General features: G+C 46.0%; 1 protein-coding gene across 2 annotated transcripts in view; it reads left to right on the top strand.

Moving 5' to 3' along the window:
- DRC7 (dynein regulatory complex subunit 7) overlaps positions 1-16,204 on the top strand; it is a 25,809-nt gene extending 9,605 nt beyond the window's left edge. For both annotated transcript variants that reach the window (XM_050922206.1, XM_050922204.1), the window contains exons 9-18: positions 1,385-1,457; positions 2,728-2,856; positions 3,836-3,964; positions 7,983-8,209; positions 9,593-9,808; positions 11,638-11,748; positions 13,563-13,673; positions 14,975-15,169; positions 15,661-15,800; positions 15,987-16,204. In XM_050922206.1, coding sequence (XP_050778163.1) covers positions 1,385-1,457; positions 2,728-2,856; positions 3,836-3,964; positions 7,983-8,209; positions 9,593-9,808; positions 11,638-11,748; positions 13,563-13,673; positions 14,975-15,169; positions 15,661-15,800; positions 15,987-16,080 — 1,425 coding nt within the window. In that variant the 3' untranslated portion in view covers positions 16,081-16,204. The remainder of the gene's footprint in view (positions 1-1,384; positions 1,458-2,727; positions 2,857-3,835; positions 3,965-7,982; positions 8,210-9,592; positions 9,809-11,637; positions 11,749-13,562; positions 13,674-14,974; positions 15,170-15,660; positions 15,801-15,986) is intronic.
- The last annotated feature ends 3,871 nt before the right edge of the window (positions 16,205-20,075 follow it).

A 20,075-nucleotide genomic window follows, 5' to 3' on the forward strand; every position in this document is an offset into this window, starting at 1 on the left:
TCCCATAGGGCTGGTAGACATTCTCCTTCAGCTCAAGTGATGGGGAGGCGACCTGTGCTTTTTGGAGCAGGAGGCTTTGAATTCAAGCACTGCTGTTAATGTGTAATTCCCTGTGACCATGATTAGCTGCTAGTGGCACCACTGACATCCCAAGTGGTCACCGATGTGTTACTGCGCCTGCCAAGCTTTGATTGCTGGGAGAACTGATAGACAGGACCCATGTTCCCGGCCCCCGTGCACTGAAGGCCACTAGCCTGCCCAGGATGAAACTGCTTTTTAAAAATCAAATTCAAGTATACAACTTTTCAGGACACCTTCTACCTGCGTCTCGTCTCCCTGGGGTTGCAGGAACGTGGCAATGGGATTTGGAAATAATACATGTGTTTTTATAATATTCACAAAAGAAAATACTGTGTGTTGAGAGGAACAACATCTTAGTATGAAGGACACAGTGTGATAGCGTAGGGATGACATCAGTATATTCTCTCCCTTTATCTAATCTGTTCATACCATGCCCATCACCATGGTATGTGAGTGCCTTTCTCAGATTCTATGAAATAAACAAGCAAGTCATTGGTTCTAATGAGCACTGCCATATTCAATCAGTCCTGAGCTTCTCCACAGTCAGCGTGATCTTAAAATAAAAGAAAGTGGAGTCCTTTAGACCATGGCTGGGTTCTGTTAGTGGCAATGTGTGAGGGACTTCTGGATGGAGTGAACATAGCAGTGTTCCTTTCAGTGGAACAGCCACGCAGTTATAGTGGAAAAATCCAAGAGCAATTAGTTGTGAAGCATAAAATAGCACCCGCTCTGCAAAATTATATGGTCAGAAATGTCCCACTGGCTCTGAGACTTTATTGACTAAACAACCTGTATGATTTTTAGGGTGAGCTTTTGGAGGCAAATACTCACATGCATAAAGTGACAAAGAGTCCTGTGGCACCTGATAGATGTATTGGAGCATAAGCTTTCGTGGGTGCGTCTGACCAAGTGGGTATTCACCCATGAAAGCTCATGTTCCAATACATCTATTAGTCTATAAGGTGCCACAGGACTCTTTGCTGCTTTTTATAGATCCAGACTAACACGGCTCCCACTCTGATACTGGTCACATGCATACATATCTCATGGGTCTCGTGGAACTGTGACTTTATAAACCATGCTTTGCTGCATGACTGTATCCTCAGCAGTGTGTATAACTCAAAGAAACCATCTCTTACCATACCACCGTATGGCCTGGGAATGTGTATAACCTGCATGAACCACAGTCTAATATAACAAGTATTTCCAGAGACAAATGTGCTTCCTGTCATGGCAGGAGAGCACTACCAGCTTTGCTCAGGGCATTGCTCACCTAATGGAAACCCCTGCTCTGTCTTGATAGGATAAGGAGGAGGAGGAGAAGGGTTTTGACATGCCAGCATCCTGGGTGGACCCGATTCAAATATCTCGGAAAGGTATTTGTGCTTCCTTTACCACATTGCATATTCTTCTGATGGCAACAGATACAATTTTGTGTATTGCAATGATTATTTGTAACATACTGGACAAAGTCAAGCAATGAAATAACAATAAATCAGGATACACAATAATTAGGATACCCATTATTATTTAATTACACAGCTGTGTTTTGTGCCTATGGGTTCTCCCAGAACCTATTATGTCATCCTAAATTGGGAACCTCTGCCCCCACTGGGGACACAGGACCTGTTTTCTTCCTTTGCCTGTTACCTGGGTGAATTCTGCCTGCCAGGATATCTTTCCTGGCATTATCCATGTTACATGGCAGTCGATGCATTAACGCATATGTGCTATAGCAGAACAAAGTGTCATTAACCATCATACGTGTCTAGTGGTTAAAGCCCAGGTTTGGGAGCAAGGGGATCTAGGTTCTACTCTTAGTTTTACCATTGACTCACTGTGTGACTTCAGGCAAGTCTCTTAACTTTTCTGTGCCTCAGTTTCCCTATCTGTAAAACAGAATTAATAGCCTACTTCACAGTGTATTGTGAAGATTAATTCGTAAAATGTACTTTGAAATCCTTGGACAGAAGATGCTATAAGAGGAAAATCTTTTATATTTGGTAATAACTTTATTCAAGAGTGGCCTCTAGTTAAATTATTTGTAAATGGGAAATTCAGGCGGTAATTCAGAAGGTACTGCCCATAGTCTGACCAGTCAGAGAGAAGTGAAAGGTTCTTCACCCCATTGCTAATCCCCTCTGGCAACCACACCTCCAAGACTGTGTCTTTCTTTTCTACTTTGATTTAATCATCACTAGCAGAAGATACACAGATGTTAAAGGACAATACCCATCCATACAATCCATTGCAGTATGTCGTGACGATGAAAATTCAACACCCGATCCAGCTTCCAGAGACAGCTGGATCAGGCCCAGTCCTGTAAGCTCCTATGTGCTCTCAACATTCACTGAAGTCAGCAGAGGGGGCTAATCACCCCACCAGATTGACCCCCCCACCCCACAAGTGCATCACCTTCCTACAGCCTCGGAGAGTATCAGGAACAACGTTCCTTCTCCACAGTAAGGATGTTAATACATTCTCAGGCAGCTGAATGTGACAAAGGAACAAATCGTTCCTCCTGAGTCTTTTATTTCTCCATGTGAATTCCTTTTAGTGTTGGCAGCAGCTGCTAAACACAAGCAACTAAATCTGTTCCTGTGTTCTCAGCTCTTGCAGCTAAATCCTTCTCCTTGCCCTCTGCAGAATTTGAGACCCGCTGTCCCCAAGGGAAGAAGGTGATCCAGTACAAGAACGCAAAGCTGGAGAAATGGGCACCGTACCTGAATAGCAACGGGTTGATCAAACGCCTCACTGTCTATGAGGACCCAGAATGTAAGGGGAGATAAATAATCAGCAAGAGTCCATTGAGACAATACACAAATGGGTGGGGTGCAGTGGGGGGAAGAATAGGATAGAGAGGTGCCAATGTATCTCCTATCCCTTCTCCCCCTCCTGTCACACTTCTTGCTTCTCCTCTTCTGCTCCCTCAACCCCTTCTTCCCTTTGCCCTGTTCGCTATGCTACAAATCCTAAGGCTTCCAGCACCGCTGGGAACTCTTACTGGAGTCTATAAATCTGTCCTAAGATGTAACTACGATGCTGGTCGGTATCACTGATCACTTTCGTACCTCTGGGTCTGATTCAGGGCTACTCTCAAGGGCTTTGTCGGGTTTGGGAGGCACCATGGGTCACAAGCCGGATGGCAGGCCACTGAGCTGTACGGTTCCCAGAAAGCAGTGCAGTCACAATGCTGTTTGATGGCTTGGTCCATCCAGGCACTGAGCAGTTTAGCCTGATCCAACAGAGCATTTAAGCATGTGCTTTGTTTAAACCATGTTAGTAATCCTTTCCACCCCCTGCTTGACATTAAGCACTTGCTTAAATGCTTTGCAGGATCGGGCTAGAGTGCTCAGCACCTCTCAGGATCAAGTCCTGAATTGTGAGCAGGAGGTGCCTATAGTTTTCTGCTGCAGAGAAACAGCAGGATAGTGCTAACTGATTGCCCTGTCTTCCACTGATGCTAAGGGGAGTCACGCAGCTAAATCTCTATGAAAATGAAGGGGACAGTGTGTGTTATGCTTAACTAAAGACCTTTCTTTATTTCTAAGTCATGTCCATAAGCAGATGGTCCAGGAAGCAGAGTGTAAGCCCCTAACTGGACAAACAACCTCCTTTCCGCAGCATCCTCCTTTAGCACAAGTCGGCTGATTTTCTTTCCCCTACCTCCTGTGTTGCCATCACCACAGAATGTCTGATGTCTAGGATTTTCAAGGGGCCACATGGTTGTGCCATGGGGTTTTTCTCCTGCTAGGTATCAGAGTGCTGGAGGTGAAGGAGTGGTTCGAAAACAGAGAGGACATGATGAACATGAGAGAACTGAATAAAAAAACAGAGGTGACGACAGAGTACTTCAGCCCGGGACACATCCAAGGTCTCAAAGGTACACAAACTCAGCCCCATCAGGGGCTGTGCACTCTCTGCAACCCAGTGACCGTTCCTCCTAGGTTTGGCAAAAAGGCCAATCATGGGACTGTAAACTACTGGACACAGTCACCTGGTTCAGCAACAAAAAAAAATCCTCCACCAAGCAAGGTTCAAGGTTTCATTCTAGAGCCTTTGTAAGTGCTGGTTACAATACAAGAAACTGAAGAGGTGAAATTCACAACTTGCAGCCCAGCGGAGAGGGTGCTAAGGTGTGCACCTTCCTGGTCCTGAGGTATCCTGGGTCTGGAGAGGTCCCCAATGAAACGTAGACAGACCTGGGGCCTATCTAAAATATAGCAGTTTCCTCTGGCTCACCTATGGGCCACAGTACTGCCTGAAATCTCGACAGCACTGCATGCTGCAATCTTACCTCTGACATACCCCTCCCACCCCCAGCACATCCTTACATGGAGGAGTGCGAAGGGTGCTCAGAAGGCAGCCTGGGTTATCTTCTGCAGCTCCAACCTGGGAAGAATCCTTCCCCAGGCAGAACCAAACTCCTTTATGCTGCTCCAGCCCTTTTACCTGGCATAACGGGATCAGAGCAGGGACAAAGATCTCACCGAAGAAGATTTTAACAGAAATAACTCTCCCCTTGCAGTCAGTGCTGACCCTAGAAGCCCCCCAGCACAGCGTTACATAGGGATGTAAAATATTAACTGGTGAACCAATAAGCATTAGTCTTATCATTAACCCCTGAGGCCTGCCCCGTGCCAGCCAGCCTGAGGACCCCAGTGGCCTGTGCCAGCTGGAGCAGCCTGAGTCACACCGCTCGACCAGGGCGATGCCGCCCGGCCAGAGCAACCCCAGCTGCGCCACCCAGCTGGAGCAGCCTCAGCCACAGCAGCCCCAGCTACGCCAGCTGGATCGGCCCCAGACGGTTAACTATTGAAATGAAATATTTTTGATCGTTTAAACTAGGGCTATCAAGCGATTAAAAAAAATTAACCGCAATTAATAAGACTGTTAAACAATCACAGAAAACCATTTATTTAAATATTTTGAATGTTTTCTACATTTGTCAAATATATTGATTTCAATTACAACACAGACTACAAAATGCCCAGTGCTCACTTTATATTAATTTTTGATTACAAGTATTTGCATTGTGAAAAAAAATAATATTTTTCAATTCACCTAATACAAGTCTGTAGTGCAATCTCTTTATCATGAAAGTTGAACTTACAAATGTAGAATTATGTAAAAAAAAGCCCCGGCATTCAAAAATAAAACAATGTAAAATTTTAGAGCCTGCAAGTCCACTCAGCCTTACTTCTTGATCAAGCCAATCGCTCAAACAAGTTCGTTTACATTTGCAGGAGGTAATGCTGCCAGCTTCTGTTCACAGTGGCACCTGAAAGTGAGAACAGGCGTTCTCATGGCACTGTTGTAGCTGGCGTTGCAAAATATTTACATGCCAGATGCACTAAAGATTCATTTGTCTCTTAATGCTTCAACCACCATTCCAGGGGCCATGCGTCCATGCTGATGATGGGTTCTGCTTGATAACAGTCCAAAGCAGTATGACTGATGCATGCTCATTTTCATTATCTGAGTCAGATGCCACCAGCAGAAGGCTGATTTTCTTTTTTGGTGGTTTGGGTTCTGTAGTTTGTGCATCAGAGTATTGCTCTTTTAAGACTTCTGAAAACATGTGCTGCACCTTGTCCTTCTTAGATTTTGGAAGGCACTTCAGCTTCTTAAATCTTGGGTCAAGCGCTGTAGCTATCTTTAGGAATCTCACATCGATACCTTCTTTACGTTTTGTCAAATCTGTAAGGAAAGTGTTCTAAAATGAACAGCATGTGCTGGGTCATCATCCAAGACTCCCATAACATGAAATATGTGGCAAAATGCAGGTAAAACACAGAGCAGGAGACATGTAATTCTCCTCTAAGGGGTTTAGTCACAAATTTAATTAACGCATTATCTTTTAAATGAGCGTCATCAGCATGGAGTCATGTCCTCTGGAATGGCGGCCATAGCATGAAGGGGCATATGAATGTTTAGCATATCTGGCACATAAATACCTTGCAATGCCGGCTACAAATGTTCCATGCGAATGCCTGGTCTCACTTTTTGGTGACACTGCAAATAAGAAGCAGGCAGCATTATCTCCTGTAAATGTAAAACAAATTTGTTTGTCTTAGCAACTGGCTGAACAAAAAGTAGGGCTAATTGATCTTGTAGACTCTAAAGTTTTACGCTGAGGCGGGGGTTTTTTCTTGAGTGCAGTTATTTTACAAAAAAAAAAATTACATTTGTAAGTTGCACTTTCATGACAAGGAGATTGCACTACAGTACTTGTATGAGGTGAATGGAAAAAATACTATTTCTTTTGTTTATCACTTTTATAGTGCAAATATATGTAATAAAAATAATATACACTTTGATTTCAATTACAACACAGAATACAATGTATGAAAATGTAGAAAAACATCCAAAATTTTTAATAAATTTCAATTGATATTCTATTGTTTAACAATGTGATTGAAACAGCGATTAATTGCGATTAATTTTTTTTTTAGTTAATCGCATGAGTTAACTGTGATTGACAGCCCTAGGTTAAACAGTTAACTTTTAAAATGGTATTTACATCTCTACTGTTACGTGGGGTCAGCATGGGCTACACCCCAGGCCTCTCAGAACTAGGGTTCATAATAGAGTTTCCTACGTTTCCTCTGAATGCTTGGCTGGATGTTTATTTAATGTTTGCAAAGAGCTCTTAAGTCTTTTGGGATAAAAGGTCCTGTAAACATGCCAAGTGTTATTACAGCTTTACAAAACCGAGGAAAATTTATCAGCTCATGCACAGGCTTTACTCTTCCACCCCTCACTACGGGATCAATTTGCTACAAGCCCCATGTGGGACAGTTTTGCATTGTTGCCCTGCCCCAGGGGCAGATCAGGAACCAGATTGTTACTCAGGACTCATTTAAATGTGGAAATTAAATCAAATACAAGCCAAGGGGTGAATTTAAACCAAGATAGTTATTCCAATGGAACTCCCTATGTGGACACACATTCCAGAATAAGAATAGTTGTTTTTTCCCCCCGTTTACTTTATATTGCTTTGGAAGGGGTTTTAGCTAACCTGAAAACAGCCACATGGGAGTTATACCCATCTAACTATTGGTTTAACTCAGGGTTTCTCAAACAGTGGTCACAGCTTCTGTAGGGAAAGCCCCTGACGGGCCTGGCCGGTGTGTTTATCTGCCCCGTCCGCAGGTCCGGCCGATCGCGGCTCCCACTGGCCACGGATCGCTGCTCCGGGCCAATGGGAGCTGCTGGAAGTGGCACAGGCCGAGGGACTTACTGGCCGCTGCTTCTAGCAGCCCCCATTGTCACGGAGCAGTGATCCACAGCCAGTGGGAGCCGCGACCGTCCAGACCTGCGGATGGGGCAGGTAAACACACCGGCCTGGCCCGCCAGGGGCTTTCCCTACACAAGCGGCAACTTCTGTTTGAGAAACCCTGGTTTAACTATAGCAGTATAATTATACTGGTTTAACTGGTAGAATTATCCTGTTAGGCCAGTCTCAAAGTCACAATTTGCCTCCTAGGTTTCCCCTGCTCTGGGGCAGACATACCCTGTAACAGCCATAAACCCAGTGCAGCATGTACCTCCAAGGCAGCTGCACACATGGAGGCCTCCAGGGATGGAATCAAGGCTCCACCTATGCACAGCCCAGATGCGTGGGAGGATGCAGTGGCCCTGTGGATGCTGCTGTCCTTCAGGGCTGCTATCCACAGGGTGCTGATGCAGAAGAGTATAGGGCATTTCACATTCTCTCACTCTCCTGCACAGGTGCGTGGGACATTCCGGCTCTGTGATGGCTGGTGGGGCAATCACAAAGCAAATCTTGTCACGAGAGATGCTACTTGCTCACGCCTAGTAATATTTTGCAAGTCTGTATTCATCGTCGCTGTCATTCTTACATTTTAAGATTTACACAGCATCTCTGGCTTTCCTAGCACACACCTACAAGACGACGGAGCCGGAGACTGAGCGCACCATGGAGTTTTACAGCGAGACGCGAGTAGATGGCCTTCAGAAACGGGTTGAAAATGCCAAAGAGATGACGGAATACTTTGAAGGGCGGTCAGATTTCCTGCACTACCGGCACACGATGTTTGGCAAAAGAACAAAAAGAGCACAGAAGCTCCTCGTTAATACTGAATTGAACGCCCGGCCCATAGTGGTACAAGAAGAGGGAAATTTTGGGCATTACCAATATTAGAGCTGTGCAGAACGTACCAATTTCAGTTTTGTGAGAAGATTCAGATTCATTTTCACTTGGCATAGCCAAACAAAACTCCAAACGAGAGAGGAGCCCTGCATATGGGCTAGTCTGACCCAGAAACCCCACCATGTGACCTATTGTCATGAGCAACTCCAATTGACCAATTCCACTGAGCAACCAAAATGAAACTAAGTCTTCGAAAATTTGTGCCAGGCAAAAGATTTAGCTATGAACTTGGACAAAAAATGTTCACAAGGACCCCAAAAATACTCCACTGGTCTTGTTTCCATGTTCTAGCCCCACACTAGCCAGGTTCATTGTGAAATGTGCCCATAGCTCTGCATAATGACACCAGCACTCTGATTTGCACCATGTCATTAGCAGGGAGTCATATAAGCCCTAATTCAGGAAAGCCTCCCAATCCATTGAAGGATATTACGCGTGTACTTAAAGTTAAGCATGTGCTTCAGTGCTTTCTTGAATTAGAGCCATAATAATGACCCTCTCCAAAATAGTTGGTACTGCTTATTACAAGAAGACCTCAAAACCAGCCCTTGCTGCTAGGACCATGATCCTACCTTGTTTCCCTGGGGCAGAGACCTTGTAAAATGGAAATGCGTGAGATCTGTACCTGAGGTGTCCCCTCCAATGCATCCTCTCTCCCACTTGGCATTTCATGACCTAGTCCTTCCATCCTCTGCTGAAGTCAGCTCTTTCAGTTGGGGTGAACCCTGTGCTCCCCATACTGAGACACCATCTCCCTGCCTGTCCTCAAAACCAAATCTGATAATGGAGGAGGGGGCAAACCCACATTTGACCCCCTGAAGCCTGGGTCACACATCCCACCTGTTAATATAGGGCCAGAGCATGGCTGGTTCTTGGACAGGTGCTCAAAGTGGGAGGTTGCATCCTTATTTCCCCTGCATGTAGGGAGCTCTTGGAGGCACTGGGTCTCTCCAAGGCATAATGCCTCGTGGAGTGGATGGTACAACTCTAGCCTTGTGCTTGAGGGGTATAACCTGCTCCCATAAGCAGCAACTTTGCTTGTTGCACTGAGCAGCTCTGACTCTGCTCCTTCTCCGTCACACTGCAGTCACAGGCGAGAACAGTAGGACCCTGGTCCTAGCACTGAATGATGGCATCACAGTCCTACCCTGGACATAATTACTTCTTCCAAAATCTTTATCATGTTATAGACCTTGGATTTGGAATGCAGCCCAATTTTCACCCAGGATCTTTGTCTCCCACCTGTTTCATCCAAATCCCCCCAAACTTTGTCATTTTTCTAGACCATATGTTTGACTCTGACCGGGTAATATCTCTTTTCCCGATCCTCCCTAGCAAATCAAGGAGCAGTTCCATAGGAACCCAGAAAAGCCCGCTGATGAGGATGTAGCAGAGCGCATCTTTATGATCCTGGAGGAGCGGATTATGCTGACGTATCATTGCAAGGACGATTACATCACTGCCTCAAAGAGGGAGTTCATCAAACGGAAGGATGTGGATAATAAAGGAAACAAGATCATCATGACCTCAGACATGTGCATCAGCTATCAGGTATGGCGCGAGGCTGACCAGGGCCGGCTCCAGGCACCAGCCGAGCCAGCCCTGCTTGGGGCGGCAGATTCCCGGGGGAGGCCATTCCTTCCGCCGCCCCTGCAGGTTTTTTTCTTTTTGGTTTGCTGCTCCTGCCGCCCTGTAGGGGTGGCGGCGCGGAGGAGGGGAGCTGCTGGGAGCGGTGCCAGGGCTGCAGCAAGCCCGGCACAGGAGCCCGCGTCCTTCCCTGCCCGCCCACGGAGCGGCACGGCGGGAGGGGCTGCATGGCGAGCGCCCCACTCCAGGAAGCCCTGGAGCCCCTTCTCTCCCCCCGCCCCGCTAGCTGGGGTGTGCACTCCGCTGCCCGGGATCTGCAGGCCTGGGAGTCCCCCTGTGCCCGCCGCCCCGCAGGGATTGTTTTTTGTTCCCTTCGCTGCTCCGGCCGGCTGGGCGGTTTGTTCCCCCCACCCTTTGCCGCTCCGGCCGGCAGGTTTGTTTCACGTCTCCCCCCCACCCCCCGCTCCGATCGGTTGGCAGGTTTGTACCCCCCACTGCTGCTGCAGCCGACAGGTTCCCCCTCCTTTGCTGTTTTGGCTGCCTGGCAGGTTTGTTCCCCCCACTCATTTGTTGCTCCGGCCGGCAGGTTCCCCAACCCCCCATTGCTGCTTCGGATGGCTGCAGGAGCGGCGCCAGGGTTTTTGGCACCCTGGGCGGGGGTCCTTCCGCGCTCCCGGCAATTCTGCGGCGGGGGGGTCCTTCCGCGCTCCCGGTCTTCAGGGCACTTCGGCGGCTGGTCCCGGAGCCAGTGAAGGACCTGCCGCCGAATTGCCGCCGCCGACCCAGAGCGCAGCAGGACCCCCCGCCGCCGAATTGCCACCCTCCCAAATCCTGGTGCCCGAGGCGACCACCTCGGTCGCCTAAATGGAAGCGCCGGCCCTGGATGGCTTGCAGGTTTGTTCCCCTTCACCGCTCCGAGCGGCTGGCAGGTTCCCCCCCCCCCGCCCTTTGCTGTTTTGGCTGGCTGGCAGGTTTGATCCCCCCCTCCTCTTCGCTGCTCCGGCCGACAGGTTCCCCCCCGCCCCTTTGCTGCTTCGGATGGCTGGCAAGTTTGTTCCCTCCACCCCTTCGCTGCTCAGGCCGAGCGGCAGGTTTGTTTCACACACACCCCCTTTGCTGCTCGGGCCCCCGCGCAGGTTTTTTGTGTTTGTTTTTTTTTGCTTGGGGCGGCAAAAAAGCCAGAGCCAGTCCTGGCTGGAGGACTAACTGAGATCTGGGGAGACCCAATTTCTGTAGTTCTGAGGCTCAAAGCTGGCAGTTCATGAAAGGAAGGCTGAAATCTCTCTGCATTTCTCTCTCAGGGGAGCGATTAAAGCAGGGGACAAGAAGTCAGGAATACCCACCTGGGTTCTAGCTCCATTTCTGCCATGGACTTGCTGTGCGATGTTGCCATCTGTCCTAAACTCTCTATCCATTAGTTTGCCCAAGGTTAGGGTTTCTTCTGCAATCTGAATGCTTTTTAAAACGGTTGTAATTTTTTGTCACGTTGAAAAGAGAATTCAGACTGTAACTGCGGGGCTGCTGCCCTGTGAGGCCAAGTGTGCAGAAAACTGCTTCTAGCCACACAGCAGCAGCAAAGAGGTGAACAATACACTTTCTGGCTCAGTGAAGTGTTAGACTCAAAACCTAGATGGAGCTAAATTAACTGTTAACCATGGGCCAGATTCTCAGATGGTGTAAATTAATACAGCTCTGTTGAAGTCAGTGGAACTATACTAATTTATACCAGCTGAGGATTTGGTCCCACACGTCTGGAAGACTCTGCCATCCAACGCTGATGTTTCTGTCTTTAGGTGGGGTCTTTTGTGAAAAACAAGAAGCTGCTGCACCTGTATGAAATGATGCTGAAGCTAATGGAAGCAGAAAAGCAGTTGAGGCATCAAGTCTGGGAGTCTGAAACAGAGGTGATGGGGGAAGTCTCCTTGCTAATGTCAAAGTATGATAGGAGTCTGGAGCCAGATTCAAGTAACCATCTCTTCATGCCATGCCATATGTTCAAATATTATCCAGTATCTAAACAGTGATCACAGTTCTAATGACACAGTGCTGGTCCCCACCCCAGAATATACACATCATGACTTGGCTTTGTTCTGTGGAGATCGTTCTTTGGAATGTTTATGAGGAGTCATGCTCAGTTCTTGTTCCACATTCTAGGGGAAGGGAATAATTTAAGAGCAAAGATCTGCAACAGAAAGGGTATGTACTGGGCTTTCTAGCAGCGCATCTGCCCTTTGCCTGCTGACCAGAGCACGGAAGAAGAGGAAGCCCAAGAAGCCTGAGGTCTTCAAACCACAATTTGAGGCCTTCAATAACTCAGACAGGTTAGGGGTTTGTTACAGGAGTGGGTGGGTGAGATTCTGTGGCCTGCGTTGTGCAGGTCAGATTAGATGATCATAATGGTCCCTTCTGACCTTAAAGTCTATGAGTCTGAATCTGTAAGTTGTATTGATTAAAATCTAGTTGCTAGCTAAGCACTTCTAAGGTACCAATTTGGGCCATAGTATCTAGGTGCCTACCACTGTGTTATCTGTAGGGAAGAATTACTTTAAAATAGATGGATTGCAATGAGTAACACATTGCAACCACATATAGCAAAACCCATTCCCGTGGCACTGACTGGAGAGGATTGACTGAGCACAGCCATTCCAGCATGTGAAGAGAGGGCCACTGCATCTGAAGGTGAGAAAGCTGCTTTGATGAAAGCCCTCTAGCAGTTGGTTAGGGAATGAAGAGGATTGTGGAGCCAGTTGGGTGGCAAAGTAGAGGGCCACCAAAATACTAGGGTAAGGTCCTTGGATTATGAGTCTATAATTCCATCAATGGGTTTTGGACACCCATCTTTCACTTCCACAGTTCATAATGTCACCAGAATGCCTCAATGAAACTATAACCCCATTGTTCACATTTTATGCATTGTTTATTCTATATATAACACAAACAGATTTTTTCTTAGGATTGCAGTGGTATTAGCATATTTTGTAGAACAAGAGGAAATAGGAGAGGAAGAAACAATGAGGGAGAACAGGAGAGGCAGTAAGTTCTAGTAGTTAGACTGGGAATCAAGATATCTGGGTTCTAATACCAGCTCTTCCAATGACGTGCTGTGTATCCTTGAACAAGTCATTTAAGACCTTAGTGCCTCGGTTTCCCTATCTTTAAAATATGAGACTTCTTTAATTAAATATTTGTAAAGGGGTTAAGACCCTTGGATAATAGGTGCTGTGAAAATGCAAGGTATTAACAGTCATTATTAAGATGAAATGGATTGTCGAAGTACATGTTGCAGAACAGTGAAGGGCATAAAGTGGTTTCCAGCAAATGACTTTTTAAACTCTTTCAGTCTTGACACATCAGCAGGCTAGCGTATGGTTATATTAGTGAGTCCTGTTATACAGTGGGATATAATATGCCAAAGCTAGCATTGCAATTTTTAGAGCCAGTGCGGAGTTTAGGCTCCAAAAGAGTGAGAAGATTTGGTAATTCTATCAGAGTCTGTAGAAAATCGTAGACAACATTGTTCTTATTATTAGATATTCTTTTGGTCACACTGATATAGCCTCAGCATATGAGTACATACATGCTGCTCCCTAGCTAATATGGATACAAGCTCATACTACAGTCCTTGCACACAGAGCCTTGCGTATGTTCTTTTAAGCAGACCAGCCAAGTTGAGGGATTCATACTTTTGAGGAAATTTCATTTTCTGATTTCACTGAAGGTGCTAGAAATTCTCAAGATCCGGGAGGAAGAAGCAGCAGCCAGCAAACTAACAGTTTCCATGTATGATACAGAGAGGAATGAAAAGAGCAAACAACAGCGAGAGACAATGGTAGGCAGTGGTGTCTAATAACAAACTAACACAATTTTTCATCCCTTCTTCTATCTCTTGTACTAAAGGCAGGTTCTAGTAAGAACCATGGGATAAGCCTACTCTGCTTGAGTGGATCAGCAAGATCCAGTTCAAGTTTTTTTTAGCAGGGTTAGATTCAGAGTTCATTAGCAGTGGACAAAGAAATCCAGCTCAAATTCTTCCCTTCTCAGGGACTATCTCTAGAGCCCATTCTAGTGCCATTAAAACTCCCTGGGTGAGATCCTTGGCTGGTGTAAATCATCATACCTCCATTGATTTCCATGGAGCTACAACCATTTATATTAGTTGAAGGTCTGGCTGCTTGTGCCTATGACTTTCTGAAAGAACCATGTCCAAAAAAATTACAACTTTATTTTGTTTAATTAAATAAATAAAATAATTAATGATGATTAAAGTAATTGTAGTTGGAGCTGTGTGAGGAGTTTGATAATTGTATCCAAATCTGCTCCATAGCCAGGGTTCATTTTGTTGGGAAAATATCAACTTCTTCCCTGAGTACCAGGTTTGGAATAGATGGTTCCACGATTCTTAGTCTTTTTGAGAACAACAATATTAATTTTGGCTCAGAATATCTCTTGACGAATTAATACCCATATGAGTTTTCTGGACAAATGTAAGGATATTCCAGTCTAGCTATCTGAAGTTGTTATGTGGCTTGTTTACAAATTCCAGTTCTCTGCAAGATGTTTCTTTGGTATAGATTTTGTACTGGGCACAACTGTAACAATAAATTCCAGGAACAATACTGTAGGTGCTCTCCTGATGAGAAAGGTAATAAAAAGAGGTACTAGATTTTAAGTGTCACGCACCTATGAACTGAACAGAAAATTGAGACAAGCAGTCCAGAAGCAAACATTTATCAGCCAGTTCAACCAGGTGAACATCGCTTAGAAAGGTTTCAAATGCAACACATCCCTCCACTCTGAACCACTTCAAACTCAGAACGACAGTGTACCTTGTGGGGCTCTTCCCATGCCAGAGATGACATTTCATGTATGGGACAAGCTCTGTATTCTATGGAAATGGGGAGAGTTGTTGAAAAGCACAGCCAAAAACTAGGTAACAGAATAATAATCAGATTGGGGCTTTATGTGGGAAAAGGTTGGTACAAGAAACAGCCGGTGAAAAGCAAGCAGCTGTGGTCAGATCTTGGTGAGCTGTTATGTCCCTGGCAGGGGGGGACAGCTAGTCTGCCCTTGGCTATGGTAGTGCCCTATACAGGGATGTTTGGGGCACTAGTTCTCACCCTTACCCTCCAGGAGCGTCTGATGCAAGAAGAGAGACAGCGACAAGTGGAGCAGGACCTAGATTACCTGGCACCCTTCCTGATTCAAATGGGCAGCACAGAGAAGATGTCCAAGTGGCAAGCCTTACGCCTCAAGGAAGATTGCCTGAGTGATTTCAAGCACCGTCTCATTGACAAGGCCAACCTCATCCAAGCTCGTTTTGAGAAGGTACCCGCCCACTTTCTCTGTTCACTCCTTTGGTTTGGTCTCCTTTGCTTTGGGAGTGGGCAACGTGGGGTTCTCTCTTCATTTTACAGCAAGTGAAAAAGCAACACTCCTCCAACATCTCTGTCTAGGAGGAGGCAGTATATATGCCCTCATGTTTCTCTGTCTTTACCCAAGGAGAACAAAGGGCAGAATAGCCCTAGGACCAAGTTCAGTAGATTTGTTCCAGCTTTTATCAGAGCAAAATTTGACCCCCAATGTCTCTTATCTCCAAGGAGGCAGCGCTTCTACATTTCTCTCTCCTTCCCTTGCTTTCCATATTTTGCTTACTTGCTCTCTGTGTCCTCATCTCATTCATTGCTTCTCACTTATTACATTTCTTCTTCTACATTCTTTTTTCCTTCCTTTGGTTCCTTTAAACTTGATACGCTACTTCTGTATCTCTCTCTCTCTCACTCCCCCTAATTCCCTCATTTATTCCTTCTTCCCCTCAGGAAACACAGGAGTTGCAGAAGAAACAACAGTGGTACCAGCAAAACCAGCTCTCTATGACCTTGGAGGATGAGGATGCCTACCTAACTTACTGCTCTGATGCCATGTTCCGTATCCGCATTCTGGAAATACGACTTAACAGGTAATAACAAGTATTTAATGAATGTGTGGCAGTCTGACAGGAGTGATTTAAGGGAGATCTACAAATTCACTGGGGCTTTGCGTTTCAATTGTTTGATAATTTCATCATCTGAAAATATTCCACGTAATCTCGTCATCATCATCTAATACAATCATACTTCTTCCTCTGATTTCCTCCTTATTTTAGGCACAAAGAGATGGCACCACAGAAATACATAGAACTGGAAGAGAAATTGTGCAAGGATCCTCGCCTGGCTGAGTATCTCAAATTTAATGTCTGATATAGACCCTGTTCCCTCACAACAGTCACTGGGAATCAGTGCAGGAACCTGCACAGAGTTGGCTGAGCTAACCGTATGAGCTGCTGGAGAGAAATGTGGCATCTTTTTTCCTACTTGTGTTCAGTAAACCATTTGTGGTCTGACTGATCAAATTTCCCTCAGTGCCTCCCTCCAGCTTTCCCAGGAGCTGCTGAGATCTCCACTTTAGAGGATATAATAGCAGAAGTACCTTCTTTTTAATATTTCATTTCCACACATTTCATTTATCCCTTTTTTTTCATTAAATGTTTTCCTAGTGAGGCTTTTGTCCTGTGTTAATTATTTCATACTTGTATATCTGTCGCCTTCTTGTTACCTTGTTGTTTTAAGACCCACCTACACTACAATTACAATTGAATCAAAGAGCTTGGTTAAAATGTCTTCTAGCCAGTTACATCATGGTTCAGTTCTGGAGTCTAAATGAGCCCTCAGCTTTAGCCTCTTACTTTATAAGTTGCTATGGTCAAAGTTACATGTTGGACACTACAGTTTTCTCCTGTATCATGTCACTTCCTTCACACGATTGCTGATATCTAGAGATACATTAAGCTTGTCTCTCTCACCAACAGAAGTTAGTCCTACAAAAGATATTACCTCAGCCACCTGGTCTCTCTGATTTTGAGAGACTGCATTATTTAAAGAGTTGATTCTTCTGAAATCCAGTAATTTCTGGATGTGCAGGAACTACTGTTCTGGTTATATAACAGATGACCGGTGAAATCTTTTAACTATATACTTGCTGGTTTTCCATAAATATAAGAATTCAGTGATTATCATTAGAATTACTCATTAATTCCAAAAGGCAGTAAGGAGTAGACCAGCTGTTATTTGATAGAATTTGCCAGAAATCCATTTTCTTTACTGTCACTACAAAACATCATTTTTAGAAAAATATAATTAGAGAGTTAAAGGCATCTTTATTTTTCTCTCCCACTCTCCCCAAGTTACAGCTCACACATGTTGGTAGATGTGAGGAGTAAACCAAAGAGTGCATTTCTAATCAAGGGAACTTTAGGCAATAAAGTGCTTTGGGAAACACAGCGCTTTGAAATCCATAGACGGAAGACACTATTTAAATACCAAGTATTATTCTTGTATGCAGTATTGTTGTAGCCGTGTTGGTCCCAGGATACTAGAGAGGCAAGGTGGGTGAGGTAGTATCTTTTATTGAATCAGCTTCTTGTAGTGAGGGAGACAAGCTTTTGAACTTAGACAGATCTCTTCTTGAGCTCTCTTTCACCAACAGAAGTTGGTCCAATAAAAGATATTACCTCATCCACCCTGTCTCAAGTATTAATATTTTGCAAGGTACTGAAAAGAAGAGAAAGTCACTTAATATTTATATTGGAGAGGCAAGGTGGGTAAGCTAACATCTTTTATTGGACCAACTTCTGGTGGTGGGAAAGACAAGCTTTTGAGAGCTCTTCTTCATCCAAAGTGTGTTAGGCATTTTACAGACAAGTATGAAGACAATCCTAACTCACAATCCTCAAAAGATGGCTTGTAATTATCACCTCTAACGAGGCTGTCACAAGTCCAATCAAGCACTCCCTCTTGGCCACTCTTCAAACTGCTGTGAGGGGATCCAGCTGCTGGAGCCCACGTGTTTTTAGCCTCCATAGTCTGAACTGTGTTCAGACACTGGCCATATTGTATGGCCTCTGAGCACTGTTGAGATGTACATCTTCTGTCTGGTACCCAGTCCAGAGATCTGTGACCATGTGGCTCACTCTCCTGTCCCTGGAACCAGTGCTGACACCTCACTTTCCCTTGTAGCTTAAACACACCCTCTTCAAGAACTCCATGTAAGGTGTGAACCTTCTAGGATTACCTCTTCAAGGGACGTAGTAGATGTAATGCATGAAACTTTGCACAGGATCTAACACTCTATTGCTTTTTCTTTAATAAAATGAGAAACACATAGGTCCATACAAAAATAGACCCCTACACACATTTCCCTGTCCTTGTTTCATCACCATACTTGAACATTTTTTGGGTTGAGGTGAGGGTTGTCTGGGGCCACCCAAGGTCTTTCTGTTTCAACATATGACTTGGGTTCTGAAATAAGGAGCCTCCTCCTGCCCCGGCTCATTTACTCTGATCTTGACTGGTCCATCCATTTCCTTCCTCTAGCCCAGTACTTCCTATTTGCCTCTCTGAGCCTCACCATGAATCCTTTTATAACCTCCTGCTTTCTCACATCTGTCTTTTTGTTCTGTTTGGTGAATTTCCAGTCTCTTCACTCCCCACTGCATTCAGACAAGAGTACGTATCTTCTCCCAGTGCCAGCAAACCCACTGTCCCAAGGAACAAAATCAACTTTAATAGGTGGTCACAGAAATCTAATGACCCACTGTTGAACCTGGTTTGGGAGGTACATGCTGAAACGCTTGTAAGCAATAGGGGATATACACAGACAAAGTGGCATTCATGATACAGCAATTTTGAAAGTAACAACTTTATAAGAACTTCGTGGGAATTCGTGTTGCATATAGTTCATCAAATCTCACAGGTATACACCAATTACAATCTGGGGAAGTCAGAAACACATTTTGCTGTGAAATATTAGAATACCCCAATGTGGGGCATTGGAAGGGGAGAGGGGATTTACTCCTTGCTCTGAAACACACAGCTTGGGCCAGAGAACAGATGGCCCATCTGTTACAGGGCTGCTGCCTATCACAAATATTGTAGCATTTTTAGGGGGTTGTTAGCAGATCCACTGGGACAGGACATGCCATTGAAATGTGGCCATTTTCTCTTGCTACGGAATATTTCCTCAAGATGTAACCATAGTTTTATTCTTCATCTCATGGATTCATAGATTTTAAGGCCAGATCATCTAGTCTGACTGCCTGAATATAACAAGCCATTAAATTTCACCCAGTTGCCCCGTACTGAGCCCAATAACTTGTGTCTGGCTAACACGTATCTTCCAGAAATGCACCTAGTCTGGCTGTGAAGACACGAAGAGATAGAGAATCCACGACCTCCACAGGTTTGTTCCAGAGGTTATATCACCCTCACCGTAACACTTTGTGCCTAATTTCTTATTTCCAAGGGTCTGGCTTCAGCTTCCAGCCCCTGGTTCTTGCCACGTTCTCCCGTGTGACACCACTCCATCCTTGGCATGGCCGCACCAGTTCTGGCCCCACTCCGCCCTACGCGCCGCCCCACCAGTTCTGGCCCCGCTCCGCCCTACACGCCGCCCCACCAGTTCTGGCCTAGCCACATTCTCTTGTGACCTTGCTGTGTCTCTCCTCTTGATGTCAGTTCCGGCACCGCTCCGCCCTTGGGGCCGCTGCACCAGTTCTGGCCCCGCTCCGCCCTTCACGCCTCCCCACCAGTTCTGGCCCCGCTCCGCCCTTCGCGCCTCCCCACCAGTTCTGGCCCTGCTCCGCCCTTCGCGCCTCCCCACCAGTTCTGGCCCTGCTCCGCCCTTCGCGCCTCCCCACCAGTTCTGGCACCGCTCCGCCCTTCGCGCTGCCCCACCAGTTCTGGCCCAGCCACATTCTCTTGTGACCTCGCTGTCTCTCTCCTCTTGATGTCAGTTCTGGCACCGCTCCGAGGAGGCGGTCCCATGACCCCACCTCCTCCCCAACAGCCTCATGCCCAGGGCAGACTCCACATCACTGCAGGGGGCCCTTACCCCAGCCTCACCCGTGTGGGGGGGAATGACAGGGCACGAGGGTCACTGGGGCTCAGGCCCTCCCCTCAGAACAGTCAGAATAAGCCAAGTCCAACTTCCCTGCCCTCAACCAATATGGCGGCGACACGGCTACACCACCCCGCTGGGTCCCTCTCTCCCTCTCTATTGGTTATCTAGTAAAGGGCTCAGCCAGCAAGACGCGCTGTGAATGGCCAGAAATACCGCGGTTGCTGAGGCGACCATTCGACCTGTCATTGGTAGAGCCCACCCTTATGGGCGAGCTTTGACCCATTCGTGTATGGTGATT

This window comes from Gopherus flavomarginatus, chromosome 14 (assembly GCF_025201925.1).
Source record: "Gopherus flavomarginatus isolate rGopFla2 chromosome 14, rGopFla2.mat.asm, whole genome shotgun sequence".
Lineage (NCBI taxonomy): Eukaryota > Metazoa > Chordata > Testudines > Testudinidae > Gopherus > Gopherus flavomarginatus.